Source organism: Taudactylus pleione, unplaced genomic scaffold (assembly GCF_031769625.1).
Source record: "Taudactylus pleione unplaced genomic scaffold, aTauple2 ptg000093l, whole genome shotgun sequence".
NCBI classification, from domain to species: domain Eukaryota; kingdom Metazoa; phylum Chordata; class Amphibia; order Anura; family Myobatrachidae; genus Taudactylus; species Taudactylus pleione.
In genome coordinates, this window is record NW_028284495.1 from 27,038,117 (window position 1) to 27,053,944 (window position 15,828).

The 15,828-nt window shown below is 43.6% G+C and overlaps 1 protein-coding gene across 1 annotated transcript in view; it reads right to left on the minus strand.

The window, feature by feature from the left end:
* COLEC12 (collectin subfamily member 12) overlaps positions 1-15,828 on the minus strand; it is a 220,939-nt gene that overhangs the window by 169,271 nt on the left and 35,840 nt on the right. The window contains exon 2 of the mRNA XM_088469798.1: positions 6,845-6,895. Coding sequence (XP_088325924.1) covers positions 6,845-6,895 — 51 coding nt within the window. The remainder of the gene's footprint in view (positions 1-6,844; positions 6,896-15,828) is intronic.

Genomic DNA, 15,828 nt, shown 5'->3' on the forward strand with positions numbered 1-15,828 from the left:
TATAGGGGCCCCCACAAGTTTGTTGCCCAGGGGCCCCCACAGACCTTAATCTGGCCCTGCACACCGCCATAGGTCTTTCACTGTTTCTGAATATTACACCTTCCAGTTTCAAAATATGTTCCTTTGTTCTAGGAAAAAGACACACTGTCTTTCTTATTACTATTGATTAATATATTTAATTGATGATTCCAATGTAACACCTCTGTTCCATCTCTCCTCTAAACTGTACATGATCAAAGATTTATCATGCAGCCCAAGGGTGTGGTATAAGAGATAGACAGTAATTAGTTAGACAATGTTTAGATAGACACCACATGTTAGACAGTCAGAAACAGTGACAGACCTATGGTATAGTCAGAGCCGGCCCTAAGCATAGGCATTCTAAGCAAATGCCTAGGGGCGACTGGAATGCCTAGGGGCATTCCAGGGCTCTGCCGATGCCCTCCCCAGTGTTCGCAAATATGCGCTATAGCGCATATTTTACCAGTTACCGGGTCCCAGGGGACGCGCTGTGCTGTGCCAATCCCTGACAGCTGGCTGCAGCACAGCGCATCCCCCTGCAGTAACAGACACAACACTGTCTGTTAGAGCAGCCAATGAGAGTCAGATAGACTCTCATTGGCTGCTGCTGTGGAAAGCCGTGCTGGGATGAAGTGTCTGATCCCAGCATCGGCACAGCATCTGTGCCCGGCGCTGGGACAGTGTTTGTTCCCAGCGCCGGGTAAGCCACCGCGGCGGGTACCTGGTGAAGGGCCCGCCTGGCCCTTCCACCAGTGGCGGCAGGAGAAGCTTGGCACCGGGCGCGAGCTGAGCGGTGCTCACTGCCTGGAAGCCAAGTAATGGCGGCGGTGGTTTGGCACTGGCCGCAAGCTTTTGGCTCGCGGCCCAGTAGCCAATAGGAGGCAGACGCGATGAGCCAATCGCTGCTCGTCGCATCAAAGCCCCGCCCACTCACGGCATCTTGAATAGACGCTGAGCGGGAACGTTCAGTCGGTCGGCGGAGGGAAGGAGTGAAGATAAGTGAAGGGCGGCGCGGCAATAGTTCCGGTGGCCGCGCAAGAGGCAAGAAGACGGCGCGATCAAGAAGGAAGAGGCGGCGCCGCTGGCCTGGACGGGCCAGCGGCAGAAGACTGAAGCTGAGGACCGAAGAGGACTGCGGGGGAGGAAAGCAAAAGAGCTATCGAAGTTCCCCCCCGCAGCCTCTTCCACCAGCCTTGGGCCACTGTTATTTACCCCTCCCTAGACCACCAGGGTTGTCGGGCACTAGGCCCGTGGCATAAATTCAGGCAATAGGCCTGTAGGTATATAGGCGGGCACAAGGCCCGGGCTACACAGGGGGCATTAGGCCCAATTGAAGGAATCTTCCCCCCCCCCCCAAATAGGTGTGTGACCTGGGCATTAGGCCCAGGTCACTAAAGGGCAAATAGGTGTTGACCCACCAATTTGCCCTTTAGTGATCTGGGTCTAATGCCCAGGTCACTCCTATTTGAGGGACAGCTATGGGGGACTCCTGGGGCCACTGCAGAGGGGAACTACTACTGGGGGCACTGCAGAGGGGGGGGCTATCACTGGGGGCACTGCAGAAGGGGGACTACTACTGGGGGCACTGCAGAGGGGGGACTACCGCTGGAAGCACTGCAGAGGGGGGCTACCACTGGGGGCACTGCAGAGGGGGGCTACCACTGGGGACACTGCAGAGGGGGACTACTACTGGGGCACTGCATAGGGGGACTAAAGGGCATTAATGTGCAGCATCATGTGTAAAGGGCATTAATGTGCAGCATCATTTGTAAAGTATTACTGCATGGCATAATGTGTAAAGGCTGGGCATTGCTGTGTGGCATAATGTGTAAAGACCGAGCATTAATGTGTGGCATAATGTGTAAAGGCTGGGCATTGCTCTGTGGCATAATGTGTAAAGGCTGGGCATTGCTGTGTGGCATAATGTGTAAAGACCGGGCAATAATGTGTGGCATGTGTGAAGGATGAGCATTGCTGTGTGGCATAATGTGTAAAGGCCGGGTATTTATCGTTTGATAAATATGCCTATTACCTCCCCCCCAGTGGTGCCTACCCCCCCCTCCCCGTAGCCTAACCCTAATACACTCCGAGGGGTGCCTATCCCTAATCTACCCCCCGGGAGCTCCGAAATCTAACCCCCCCATTCTGGGGAAACTTAACATACTTACCCAGGTATGGACGTTAGGGGTTCTTGCATCAGTATATGGACAGCTGGCATCCCATCCACCAGCAATATAACTACATCCGCATTTAAACACTTAGATTGCTGGTGGGATTATCTGCTAGGGGGCACTAGTAAAAATTTTGCCTAGGGCACCAAATTACCTAGGGCTGGCTCTGGGTATAGTCCCCATCCCTCTCTCCACCTATCTTATCTCATCTCATCTATGGCTCTCCCCATCCACCCACTTTCTCTGCCTCTCTTTTTAACCATGTTTCCTTTATCCCCCTCCCCTCATGAATAGGTCTCTCTTTCAACTGTCTCTCACTCATCTCCCCAGTCTCTTTCCCCCTTTTTTCTCTCTTCCCTCCCCTTATCTTCTAATTCTTCTAATTAAGTGCAAGCAGCATGATAATCAATACAACCGATATACCATTGAAGATATTATATTCCAATATATACCATGATACTTCGATGTCGGGCCCTGAGGTTCGTTGTTACATTAGCTCTAAAGCACCACCAATGTAGAGACTCCAGAGACTCCACTCAGTGCAGAGAGACTTGTGTTTGACCTGCCAGCCTCCTTGATGTGACTTGCAGAGCAGCTGAAAGTGGGATCAGGGTGGTTTTTAAGGGGAGATGGAATTGGTGTACGCTGTCAGGGGAGGTGGGAATCTGGATTGTATGTGTAACCATCCAGCTGTGATGGGAGGTGGCATGGAGCTGTGACCTTTCAGGCAGCCAGTGAGAGCTGTGTGGAGACGTGGCAGGGGGCTGTCTAATAGCAGTCATTCAGTGAGAGCTACTATGAGGCGAGATGGCAAGGCGCTTGGCCTAAACAGACATTGGGCCTGTTATTATTTATATAGATGTGTAATGTAAACTTGATGAAAGAGGCACTTGTTAGCATTAAGAATAATAGACAGGTTATGCATTACCAACAATTCAACATTTCAGTATTAAAGCTAATTACTTTTTTAAAGTACAGTTCTGTACCCTGACATAATTATTAACTATAATACAGAAACCGAATGTTAGTAACCACATTGCAACAAGTTTATTTTTTATCATCTGGCCTGGGTGCAGGAGGTCCATAATGGACATGGTGCGATATGCACCGTGCGACGCGACGGGGGATCAGACGTACGACATATCGGGCGGTTCCCACACATGGAACGATCAGTTGGCCGCTCACCCGATATGCACCCCCCTTCCCCACTCGCATAGCGCTGCATGAACCCGCAGTAAGATCTGGAGGTGCGATGTACGACCCCACAGGTGCGCATTCTGTCCGATATCATGCCCTTACACAGTACGATATAGCAGCCAAATTGTACCAATACGTCGGTACGGCTGCTTTATCCAGAGCCATAACTAGACTTTTTGGTGCCCTGTGCCAGAAAGAGCATTGGCGCCCCCCTCATTTTTCAAAGGGACATAATGCACCCAAAAAAGGGGAATGGCCTCATGGGGAAGGGCCAGGGAAGAGATAGGAGAGGCCAGGAGATGCTGGGGCTGAAATAAGAGGAAGCTACAAGTGAGAATAATAATAAACAGAAATTTGACAGGCCCCAACAGCACCCCCTGACCTGTAGTGCCCTGTGCGATGGTACCGGCCGCACTACCCTAGCTACGGCCCTGGATTTATCGCACCGTGTATGGCCACCTGCTGAAATTTTATAAAGGGCAAGCAGGTAGCCCTTACAAACAAATTTGTGTTTCAAGCACAGAATCTTGAAAAAGGGCAGTTGTGTGCATGAAACTTCAATTTGTATGTGAAAGCTAATAAATGATATATAATTATATTATATATATATTATATTCCCAAAGTAATTATTGTAAATAAAACCAATAGTGATTTCTTGTTGGGTTACCATATGAATCCGTTTTTACAGGGCTGTTCCTAGATAGGTGTGAGGCCTGAGGTAAACCAACACGTTCAGTGATCCATTTAAGAAAACTTCCTAATTTATTATACAGCTAAATTCCGGCTTCTCTGAATACACAGCAGCACTCCTCCCAGATGTAGTTTTTTTTTAATAGAACTGTCAGTAAAATATTTCCAAGTACTGGAAATCCTACTATGGGGATACTGCACATTTAAATGTACAGTATAGTCAATTAGGCACAAAGATGCATAACATAAAATGATGCTGATCTTCTGCATTTTTTTTTATTCCAAAATGACTCCAAATATATTCATGGATTCCGGTACCATAACCAAAAACACTATTTAAACTTTGATGAGTTACTGTACAGGTTAAACGCCTTGTTTTCCCAGGATATTCTGTTTTAAGAAGGGAGGCAGACTCACTCTTAACCAGCAAATCAGGAAATAAGGAAAAACACGAGCTGCCCCACCTACAGGAATATAGCCAAATAAAACAGCAAGAACGACTTTGGCAAAAATTCTACTTAAAGACTACATAAAAATACAAAGAATTAATGACAGTTCTAATGTTTGTTTATGTATTGTTTGCATTTTAACGTAACCTACTATTTAAAATGTTTTTGTACTGACTTTGGAGGGAACAATAAACTCTTTTGCTGAAATCTGTAGAGGATATTTGGTCAGAGTAAATTATGCCAAAAAGTGACCAGCAAATGTTTCCAGCTGCCTGTATTTCTGAAGTACAAGCCAGTTTAAATATCTGTGTACTCCTGCAATATGTGTGATCAGCAGTTTGTGTGTTTATGACTTACTCTCTCATACCAAGACAAAATAAGGCTACAATGAGTTAAACATATCTTATTAATTAGTCTTCAAGTAACTAAAAAAAAAAATCTGAGGGAAATTTGTCTGCCATGTTTTTGAAAATCTTAAAAGTTCTTTTGGAAAACATTTCGACGCCTCTTCTATAACACGTGTAAAAAAATAAAAGCGATAGTATCCATGTAAGTTATTAATAAATCTGCAGAGGAGGAAAAAAAATGAGTATGGCATTGCTGGAATGCACAGTATCAAACTCATGCCAAAAAGATATAAATGTGTTTAAATAAAAAGATTTCTTATGGATACAAAACTATATAATTATAATATAGAGAAACTCATATAATATAAATCATATGTCCATATGTGGAACAGTTTAATGTAGAAGTATCATCACAACATCAGAATGAACACAAGGGCCACAAAACATCGTCTGTGAATAGCTGGATGAAGATAGGAAAAGGGAAGGAAAGGCAGTGTGTAGAGGATAGCTATTTGTAAAAGATTGTGGTAGGAAAAGAAATAGATATGTGTTGAGAGGGTACTGTGGTACTGGGCCGTCGAGAGGGGGGGGGGGGGGGGGGCGGGTACTAATTACCAAGGCTCAGGCTCGTTGGCAAGCAGCCTCTCTCCCCAACCTAGCACATGCTGCTGTGTGCTGGGATGCAGTGGGGTTTTAGGCAAAGTCTCAGCAGTCTCCTCTGCCTGTGTGAGGGTGTGGAGGAGAGCGATCAAACCGATCACCCCCCTCCCTCTGGATTTGCCCCTGACTGAATGGCTCAGAGCGCCCCCTGTTCAGCGAGGCTGCGTTGTAAATACTTTCTAAAATATTTTTCCTAAGGGGGCCATCAGTGATTAGGCCACGGCCCCCTCAAGTACTTTCTACGGCCCTGGGGTCAGGCAGCTTCACTTATCCTCCATTATTGTATCATTGTGAAATCTTGAAATAGTGTCCATTCCAACATGTTTTGGCGATGTCAGAGGCCAATTAGGAAATATATTAAGTATAATCAAGATGGATACAGCCACCTGCTGAGGCATTTATTTTTTGTTAGAGACCAAAAAGGGGACATATTACGCCATATTACTGGGGATTCAAGCGATAGGGGACCCAAAACTTAAAACTAAACTTATGTCTGCAGGAGTCCCTCAGAGTGTTGGGTGCCGATGTCTACTGGTTCCTTCAAGGAATCTCAAAAGTCCATCTGAATCTCGCATCTGAGCACATGGTGAGGTTGACAGCAGATTCCAACTACGTAATAATTGAGGAATGCTTTCATTGTTTTTAAGTAACAATTTGTAGGCCATGTATCTTTTAAAATGAAACTTATAATACTACACTATGAGTGGCTTCTGACCTTTTGGTTGGGTGCATTTGGTGTGAGGGTGTCATTCCAATTCTAAAGAAGTCCTGTGGTCACATTATGAGAATTGGGACAAGTCAACCAGATTACCAATTTACAAAATATTTTTAAAAGTACATAGATTTTATTTGTATTGCATGTGATTCCATTGAAATACAAACTTACTATACAAAATGTCCCTCTAATAGCTAGCTGTGGTGAAAATCATTGCAAACTTTCAAGTCTCTAAAGCATCTTTAATTGGCAGATTACCTTTCTTATAGAACATTTTGGATTTCCGGGACCCAGAACGCTCCGTCCTATTGCCGGGCACATGTCAGTTGCTTACTGCACCCGGCGAAACAATTCCAATTTTTCTTGGATAATCAGTATTGAGGATGTCTATATGACTGTATATACAGTATGTGACATTTTAATTATATATTATATATATTTTTATTGCAATATATTGACCAAATACAGTTTAAACACAGCTTTACATCGCCCTATGTGGATTTATACTGGTTAGCCAGCACAGTTTCTTTTTCTTGTATTTTGAGCTTTGTTCAGACTGTTACACGATTCGAACTAAAGAATGACATGACTTACCAAATCTCTTATATCCAAAGGACTGCACCTCCTCTTCTTCTGCAAAGTCGTCTGTAAAAAAAAATAAAATACATATTTTACCACACTGCATGTTTTAATAATGTGGGAAACCAACTGCTTGAATAATGTAGGGGAAATGACAATGTTACAACATAGGACAGGTAACATTCTGGGAACACTTCCTACAATATGAATACATTATAAACCACTGATGGGCAACACTCGGCCTACGGGACATCAACGGTTCAGTGCAGCACCCAGACAGTCGCTTTGTTAGCAAGCCAGGTTGGCTGGCCCTTGCAGTAGATATGAGCATTAGTAGGTATGAACTAGTCCAGGGACGGAAAGGGGCTGTTTTTAAGCCCCAGAATCCCTCTGTGCGTTCATTCATGAAAAAGGAGCATGGCCACGACTCATTTGGTGCGCATCTGTCTTTCTGCATGCCAACCGAACAGAGCGCTGGGCGGTGAAGCTGCTCAGCCAGGCTTTCAGGCTGGATCAGCCCATCAGCCCTTTTGGCATATGCCAGAAGTGGCAGATGGCCAGTCTGACCCGGGATCTGGTCTGAGCATTACTGGCTATAGGAACTGGGGGGTACAATGCAGGGGAGGCTGGACGAGTGGGGACACTGGGCTGGGAAGGGTTGACTGAGGTGGCAAAGTGCAGGGAAGGCTGGCTGGACTGGGGGAAGACAGAGCAGGGAGCACCACTACCTCCAGGTAAGAGGGACAGCGATAGGCATAGCTTGTGCCCCGACGTACGCCAACTTCTACTTGGGGTGGTGGGAGAGGGAGACAGTGTTCAGTGAACTTCATGAGATGTATACAAAACATATTACACTGTACCTAAGGTACATAGATTATATTCTTATACTTTTGGTACGGAGATCAACTTTTTGGATCTCACAATACGGATAGGAGAAGGTGATATATCTATGGATATTTTTAGAAAAAGCACTTCTACAGACAGTGTATTGCATAGCAGCTGTGCCCACCTACCAGCGACCACTAGGGCTATCTCTAAAGGGGAGTTGCTACATGTGAAATAAAACTGTTCTCAAAATGACATCTATGAACAAAGGAGTAGACAGGTTTATGAAAGCTTGGGAAGGAGAGGCTACAGTAAGACAATAATCAAACAGGTGGTGAAAGAAACAAAGAAATATCATAGGGAATCCCTTCTTGTAGCCAGAATGAAAGATCGAAAGGAGGAACCAGTCAGATTTATCGGCACATATAACAATTATTGTAGAGAAAGAAATCAGATTCTCCAAAAACAGTAGCGGATCTTACATACAGACAAAGACCTAACTAAACTATTACCACCTAAAGTTCAGAGTTGCTGGAGAAGATCGCAGAATCTGAAGGACCAACTTATTAAAAGTCATTTGACAACTTTGAAAAATTCCAGATACAACAGGAAAGGGTCCCATAAATGTGGACACTGTAAAACATGTCAATACATGATACAAAAAAACTGTTTTAATGATAAATATGGGAAGAAACAGATCATAACAGACTATATGGACTGTACAACCACAGAAGTAGTTTATCATCTAGAACAGTGATTCCCAACCACGGTCCTCAAGGCACACTAACAGTTCTGGTTTTAGTGATATCCATGCTTAAGCACAGATGGTTAAATCAAAATAACCGAGGTACTAATTAAGTCACCTGTGCCCAGCTATGGCTAGCCTTAAAACCTGGAATGTTAGTGTGCCTTGAGGACCGTGGTTGGGAACCCATGATCTAGAATGTCCGTGTGGAAAGAGCTATGCTGGGAAGAGGACATTCAAGTCTGAAACGTGTTAAGCAATAGGATATGTGAGGACAGCCAAGAAAGTGTTACAGCTCCACCTAAACTAGAGATCTGGGTGCAGTTTATTGGGACTTGCTAATACCAGTTCGGAGATGAACAACATGGATGGGTGAATGACTGAAACCTGGACTTGGATGTTTCCTCTACACCTTGAGTGATGATGATATAAGCTGATTTCAATTTTACCTATGTAAGTTTAATGTGTAAGTAATGTCAAAATCTATTTTATGGCAATATCTGCACTATGGTTTCTGTTTTTCTTTTGTATTCTTGAAAATTGAGGACTATTATATTTGGAAAGCAACTGAAACCGGGACTTCTCTACAGTGGTGATATATGCTGATTTTATCTCTTTTAATGTGAGTGCAATGTGTAAACAAATATGAAAATTTATTTTTAGCAATATTTGCACTATGGTCTTCAATTTTCTTTTCATATTTTTGAATATTGAGGATTACTATATTTGGATTGATATTCAATAAAGAGGAAGACAAATCTAATTTTTATGAAAATAAGATTTAATGCAAGGTGTTTTTCCTTACTAGTTTTTTGTAAAGCATGTTTTGTTAAAAAAAATAATTTTTTAGGGATGGGAACTAGTGAATGCACCATTGTTTGACACAGTTTGATGGTATAATTGTTAAGCAGAGTTTTGGTGCAGGCTCTTTTTGTGGTCACACGGGTTGCTATTCACTTAAGTGTGTGCATTGTCGATCAACATTGTTGTAATAAATATTGGCTATGTGAACTGGTATGAGCAATACTGGTTAAATAAACTGGTATGAGCATTACTGGCTATGTGAACTGGTCTGAGCAATACTGGTTATATAAACTGTTCTGAGCATTAGAGGCTATGTAAACTGGTCTGAGCATATTGGCTATGTGAACTGGTCTGAGCAATACTAGTTATATAAACTGTTCTGAGCATTAGAGGCTATGTAAACTGGTCTGAGCATATTGGCTATGTGAACTGGTCTGAGCAATACTAGTTATATAAACTGTTCTGAGCATTAGAGGCTATGTAAACTGGTCTGAGCATATTGGCTATGTGAACTGGTCTGAGCAATACTAGTTATAAAAACTGTTGAGTATTAGAGGCTATGTGAACTGGTCTGAGCATACTGGCTATGAAATGATCTGATTATTCCATTAGGAGGAAAGCAATAAAAGGTGTTTGATGGAAACATCTGTCTTATGTGTCTCTCTAGCAAGTATGTTTTGTTTTTAATTATCTGTAACTATTTAAGGGCTGTGGGCTAGGGGGAGATTTATCAAATCTTGGAGAAAGATAAAAGTGGAGAAGATGTTCAATCAGTTTCTAACTGTAATTTTTGTAGGACAGCCTGTAAAATGACAATTACAAGCTGATTGGTTGGTATAGGCAATGTCTACACTGTGTCTCTCCAAGATTTGATAAATATCCCCCTAGTGTTAGGAGAGGCTAACAGCAACAAAAAGTTTTTGTAGCTATGGGCTCCAGACAATTACATCTGTCCTTGTTTTCTTGGCGAGAATGGCTATCCTGTGTTATCTGTGTACTCCTAATAGAGAACAAATCATCAGTTTTCACATGCTCTTTAGCTGTGTGCAGCGGTATGTAGTTAGCAGACAGGCGGACGGCATGCCGCCGGTCTGAATCCCGATGGTGGAAGCCTGACGCGGGACATAAGGTAGGCATTGAAATACCGACGCCTATCTTGATCTTGATGTCGGAATACAGACAGACGCCAGCCCGAACTAGATAAGTCGGGGGCGCCTTAGCTGTTAGCCACGGGGTGTTAGGTTTAGGCAGCATAGCGTGGTTAGCGTTAGTTTTTTTGGGGGGTTAGGGTTAGGCACCCCTAGAGGTGTTAGGGACCACTGGGGATAGGGGAGACTTAGGTTTAGGCACTAACGAGGAGGGTTAGGGTGCGGGGTGGGGATGGTTAGAGTTAGGCTACAAGAAGGGAGGGTTAGGGGGAGAAGTATACTTACCTGACCCCTGTCGGGATACTGACCATCGGGATGCCGCTGTCGGTATTTGACATGAGGCATCCCGACTGCCGGCAGTACACACCCATTCAGTGTGCTGCAAGTGGCTGAAATTCAGCACAATGTCAGTGTACCACAGAAGCTGGAGCAAACGCATTAAATATCATAGGGCTTAAATAGCTCTATGTATCAAGCTTGCTAACTTTTCTTTTCTTACTTTCCTTACGATAACTCCTGAAAAAAAACACTTTTGCCTTGAAAAGTAACATTTCAGTGGCAATGTGTGCAATGGAAAAAGCTGTAATTTGTAACCCTGCAATAACTGAAATCCTTCAAGGATTGGAATATGATTGCAAGGCACTGTAGATGTGTATTTATTGTAAAACCGATTGTCTTTAATATATCATCAAGATAAGATTTATATTGTGTGTAGTTGAAGCATGTGTCATGTAATTGGTTTGTGTGTCTTAGGTGCTTAATGTGTATTTAGCTCTGTAACGCATGGTAAATCTAAGTGCAATGCATGGTATACCAAAATAGTAAAAAGCATTATCATGGCATGGCATGCATGCACCCCATGGTATGCAGAACAGTAACAATAGTACATTATATGGCTCTGATGTCATTTATAAATGAATGATAAAAGTTTTTGGCAAAAAAAAAGAAATAGATGAAAGAGGCTTTGCACAGTTTGTGCATACTGAGATTACTATTGGGGGCAGAACATGATAGGTGTTTGGGGGTATTTACAGTATAAGTCAAGAATGAGAATGGGCCATAACACCCCTTATTTATCATCAGGATTCTCATTACATTAGTGACAGCTATCCCTACTTTGGCATCAGATGCTACAAGTTACTCGTAGAACATTAAAATAATGTAATAGTCCCTTTTACTGGAATTAAAAAGAGGTACAGAGACAAAAATGACAGAAAATCCAAATGTCTCCCCTTCTTTTGTACTGCCAGCCGCGCATCACCTCTCAACATAAGTATTAGGCCTTCCTACATCCTGAGGCCATGCTGTATTCAGAGACTGTGAGAGGGAAAAACAATCATGGCTATCATTAGACATTTCCAATATATAACGTCCCCAGCCTCTTATTGCATGCACTATATTTTAAGGGTTTCCAAGCTCGGTCACCACAGTTTTGGCTGCTGGTTAGCTGGGACTAGGGTTGCTATATTTCCAAAATTAAAAATCCGAGACACATTTGCGAGGATGTTGACAGCGCAGTCAACCCGCACCGCACCCTACTACATAAACCCCATGCCGGTTTCCTCCCACACTCCAAAAACATACTGGTCGGTTAATCCGCTCCCGACAAAAATTAACCCTAGTGTGTAAGTATGTGCATATACAGGTGGTAGGGAATATAGATTGTAAGCTCCACTGGTGCAGGGACTGATGTGAATGGACAAATATTCTCTGTAAATCGCTGCAGAATATGTGTGTGCTATATAAATAACTGGTAATAAATAATAATAGTAATAATAAGGCAAAATAAATAGTTTACATAATATTTAGTTGTGTTTGGTCATTTAAAGCATATTTAAAGTTCACAGTTTATCCTTACTATATGCATTTTTATTGAAAAAAATGTCTACTGAACAAATAATATACTTTTCTAAAATTAACATTATGATGTAGATTTGTAGATGCTGTTCTCTTGCTTTCATCTTATATTTGAAAGTAGGAGTATTTGCATGAACTATGGACTTTCAACTATTTTATACTGGACTGTATATTGTCCTGCATCAACAGCTATGGAAGAAATTTGCTGAACAACTGCTAAAGAATCTAGCACCAACTTATATTTTCATTTGAGTTTAGTCCAAGCCATGAAAAATGAGCTAATTCTTCTGTAGGATTTTGAGCTACCCACTTTTCAATATAGTTCATTCCAGCATCGTAAAACCCGTCACACTGGCTATGAAAACATTCTTTGGTTAAGTCCCCCTCATTGTACAATAGTTGTAGCAGTGACTGGGTTTCTGTGGGCAGAAAATGACCTTATTTTCTGTCATGAATTTTCTGAACAAGGTTGCTGAGAATGGCTTTTCTGCTGTCACGTTCTCGTTCTCTATTTGTTTAAGGCAATTGAGCTGGCACTGTAGGTATGTAAGGCACAACATGGGAGACAGTTTACAGGAATTTGGGACACGTTGCTTGGGTTAGGAAGTACGTTTTCAAAGCATTAAACATAGATACCATCCTGTCAATTGCTGAAGACAACGACAGCCACCTTGTTATTGAATGTCATAAAATATTGCGGTGGTCAATTTATGCACGCCCCTGCACATGCGCACTGCATCTGTTCTCATGTGTTAGGACTGCCTGGGGGCTGCCCAGCATCTCGGAGAGTGGTGGGCACGCCCCCATAGTGACGAAAACGGGGGAAACAGTGAGGCTCCTCCCTGTTTTCAGTAGACACCGCCCCTTTGTGTAAGACATGCCCCTTTTTCAGTCGCGCGCAATGAAGGCGCGCGACCTGTCTCTCCTTGGGAGACTGAAAAGTTGGGAGGTATGTGACCACCCTCCCCCCCGTCACCACCCACAAACAGCACTTCCTGTCAATCACTCCATGGGTCTGTGTAACCTCTGTGATCGCAGTCCCGATCGCAGCGTTTGGTTCGCGCACGCGCACTGCGATGTGTGCGCACGCGCAGTGCTATTTAATCGGCCAATTGTGTGCGTAAAAGCAACTGCATTCCTTGCTGAATCAGGCTGAATCAGGTACTCACTTTATGGCTTTATGGTTTAAACTGTCTATTATGACAGATACAAATCTAGCAACTTCTAGCTCACGAACAACTTCTTGTATTGTGTACAGTGCTAGTACATTACCAACAATTTCTCTTGATTTTTTCAGAGCACAATGAAATGTATTTTTCCCAAAGAGTTTTGTTACAATTTCCAGGAAGTTAAAGAAGCCTGAGATGCAAGTTTTGTTTTCTTTGATTTAATATGGTCCGCAATGTCAGATCTCCCACCATGGCCAATTGAAAACACAGCACTGCACATTGAGCATAACGCAGTTTCATTGTCGTTCTCTTTAAATTTCTTAATTAAAGGAAAGTCATTACGTAATTTATCTGCCATTTTCTCTTTGGTGGTGGAATTCTTAAATAATTATAAATTAGAAGTAGAGATGTGCACCGGACCATTTTTTTCTGGATTTTTGGATTTGCCAAACCGTCGTGACTGGTTTTGGATTTGGATTTTTCTCAAAAATTGACAAAAAAAAGCTAAAATCAAATAATTTGGGCCTTTTTTTGTTCCTAGAGTATTATTAATGTTAAAACTCAAACTGCTCGGATCACAGGGCTTATAGAGGCACATGAAGAAAGTGCACTGGGGTAAAGTGCACCAAACAGTACAAACAATAGAACTACAGTATATTTTATCTTTCTGTTTTTGAACTTGCAGCTTGGATTAAACTGCGTGGATCACAGGGCTTATAGGAGCATGTGAAGAAAGTGCACTAGGCATACTTACCTACTTTTATTATCAGCTTTCCGGGTAATGCCCGGAGAGCAGATACAGGTGGCCGCTTCAGAGGACGGGGACGGATTCCTAGGTCATTAGGCTCTGCCCACGTCACGGCAAACTGCCGCGAATCACAGGACGAGAGGGACTCATTTTCGGGTCATTTATTCCCACCCTACTATACGGAGCCGTGATTCAGGACAATTATGCAGTGATTCCCGGCATTTATCTACAGATCCTACCCACTTCAGTAGGAAGGGGCGGGAGATCTGGATACTCTTCCGGGTGCGCGGGGGGCTCCCTGAAAATTCATAGGTAAGTATGCACTAGGGTAAAGCTCACCAAACAGTAAAACAACAGAACTACAGTATATTAAATTTTTCTGTTTTTGAACTTGCAGCTTGGGTTAAACTGCATGGATCACAGGGATTATAGCTGCACGTGAAGAAAGCGCACTAGGGTAAAGCGCACCAAACAGTACAATTTACAGCAGAGTACAGCGAAGCATAAAGCAGCGTGCCCAGTATACACAGTCGCTTTATATACAGCACAGCCACTTGTGAGTCCAGAGTCTCAGCACAGCCAATACAGCAAAGTATAGCGTAGCACACAGAAGTGTGCAGTGTGTCCCCTATACACAGTCACTTTAGAGAACAGCCACTCGTGGACACAGCACAGCATGAGCCAATACAGCTGAGTACAGGGCAGCAGACAGCAGCGTGCATAACGGTGAAATGGTGCCGAGTCCCGGCGCCTAATATAGAATCCAAATCCTGCGATAATCTGATGCCAGAGAATGACGTTCGGCCTCAAAGTGGGATCCGAGTCTGGCAGGAACTACAGAGCCATTGCTTGGGTGGACTCGGATTCCCAGTGTTTGGAGTGGTTCGTATTCCCTTATTGCGGGGTAATAGTTTATTTTATATATTTACTAGTGGCCTCATTCCCGTTAGGCCATGCCCCCTGTGTGGTGCATTTTGGGGTGGTGTCTGCAAGTCACGCCCTCATTTTACATCATGCTGGGGCGAGCCCAGAACTTCGTCAGCTGCTGGGCTGGGCACCCAGCCCTCTAACTGCACTAAATGGATGCCGTGCGTATGCGTGTGGCATCCACTCAGCTTCACGGCATCGCTGCTCTCTGCTTAGCAGAGCAGACCTGCTGCAGTGCCATAGTGTTCCCTATCCTCCCGACCATCTGTGGGACACTACGGCCTGCTGGTGGGACAGCGGGGTAGTGCCCGAAAAACGGGACTATCCCGCTGGAATTGGGACAGTTGGGAGATATAGTAAAGGTTCGTTAAGCCAAATACAACTTGAAATACAAAGACAAAGATTTTTTTTTATCCCTTATTGCAGGGTAACAATAGTCTACTTTATATTTATTAATAAAAATGAATTATAACTGATTTAATAGAACTAACAGCAGCCTAACAGGACACTGAGGAGCTAATTGCACGCTAGTGCAATGCTGAATGGGAATTCCCAAATATCGGGAATCTGCGCGTGCGTAGGACTTGTTCAGCTCATGTGCAGGATGGGTCCTGCGTGAATGCACCACGCAGCCCCTGCTATGCCTTACTGACAGGCATAGGCATTTAAGGGGCAGTACGTGGGCGGGGACGGACAATATTCCCGGAAATGGGAATGTGTTGGTCCCGTTTTCCGGGAGTGTCAAGGCCAGGGGCTGCATCTAAGGACTCAGTTTC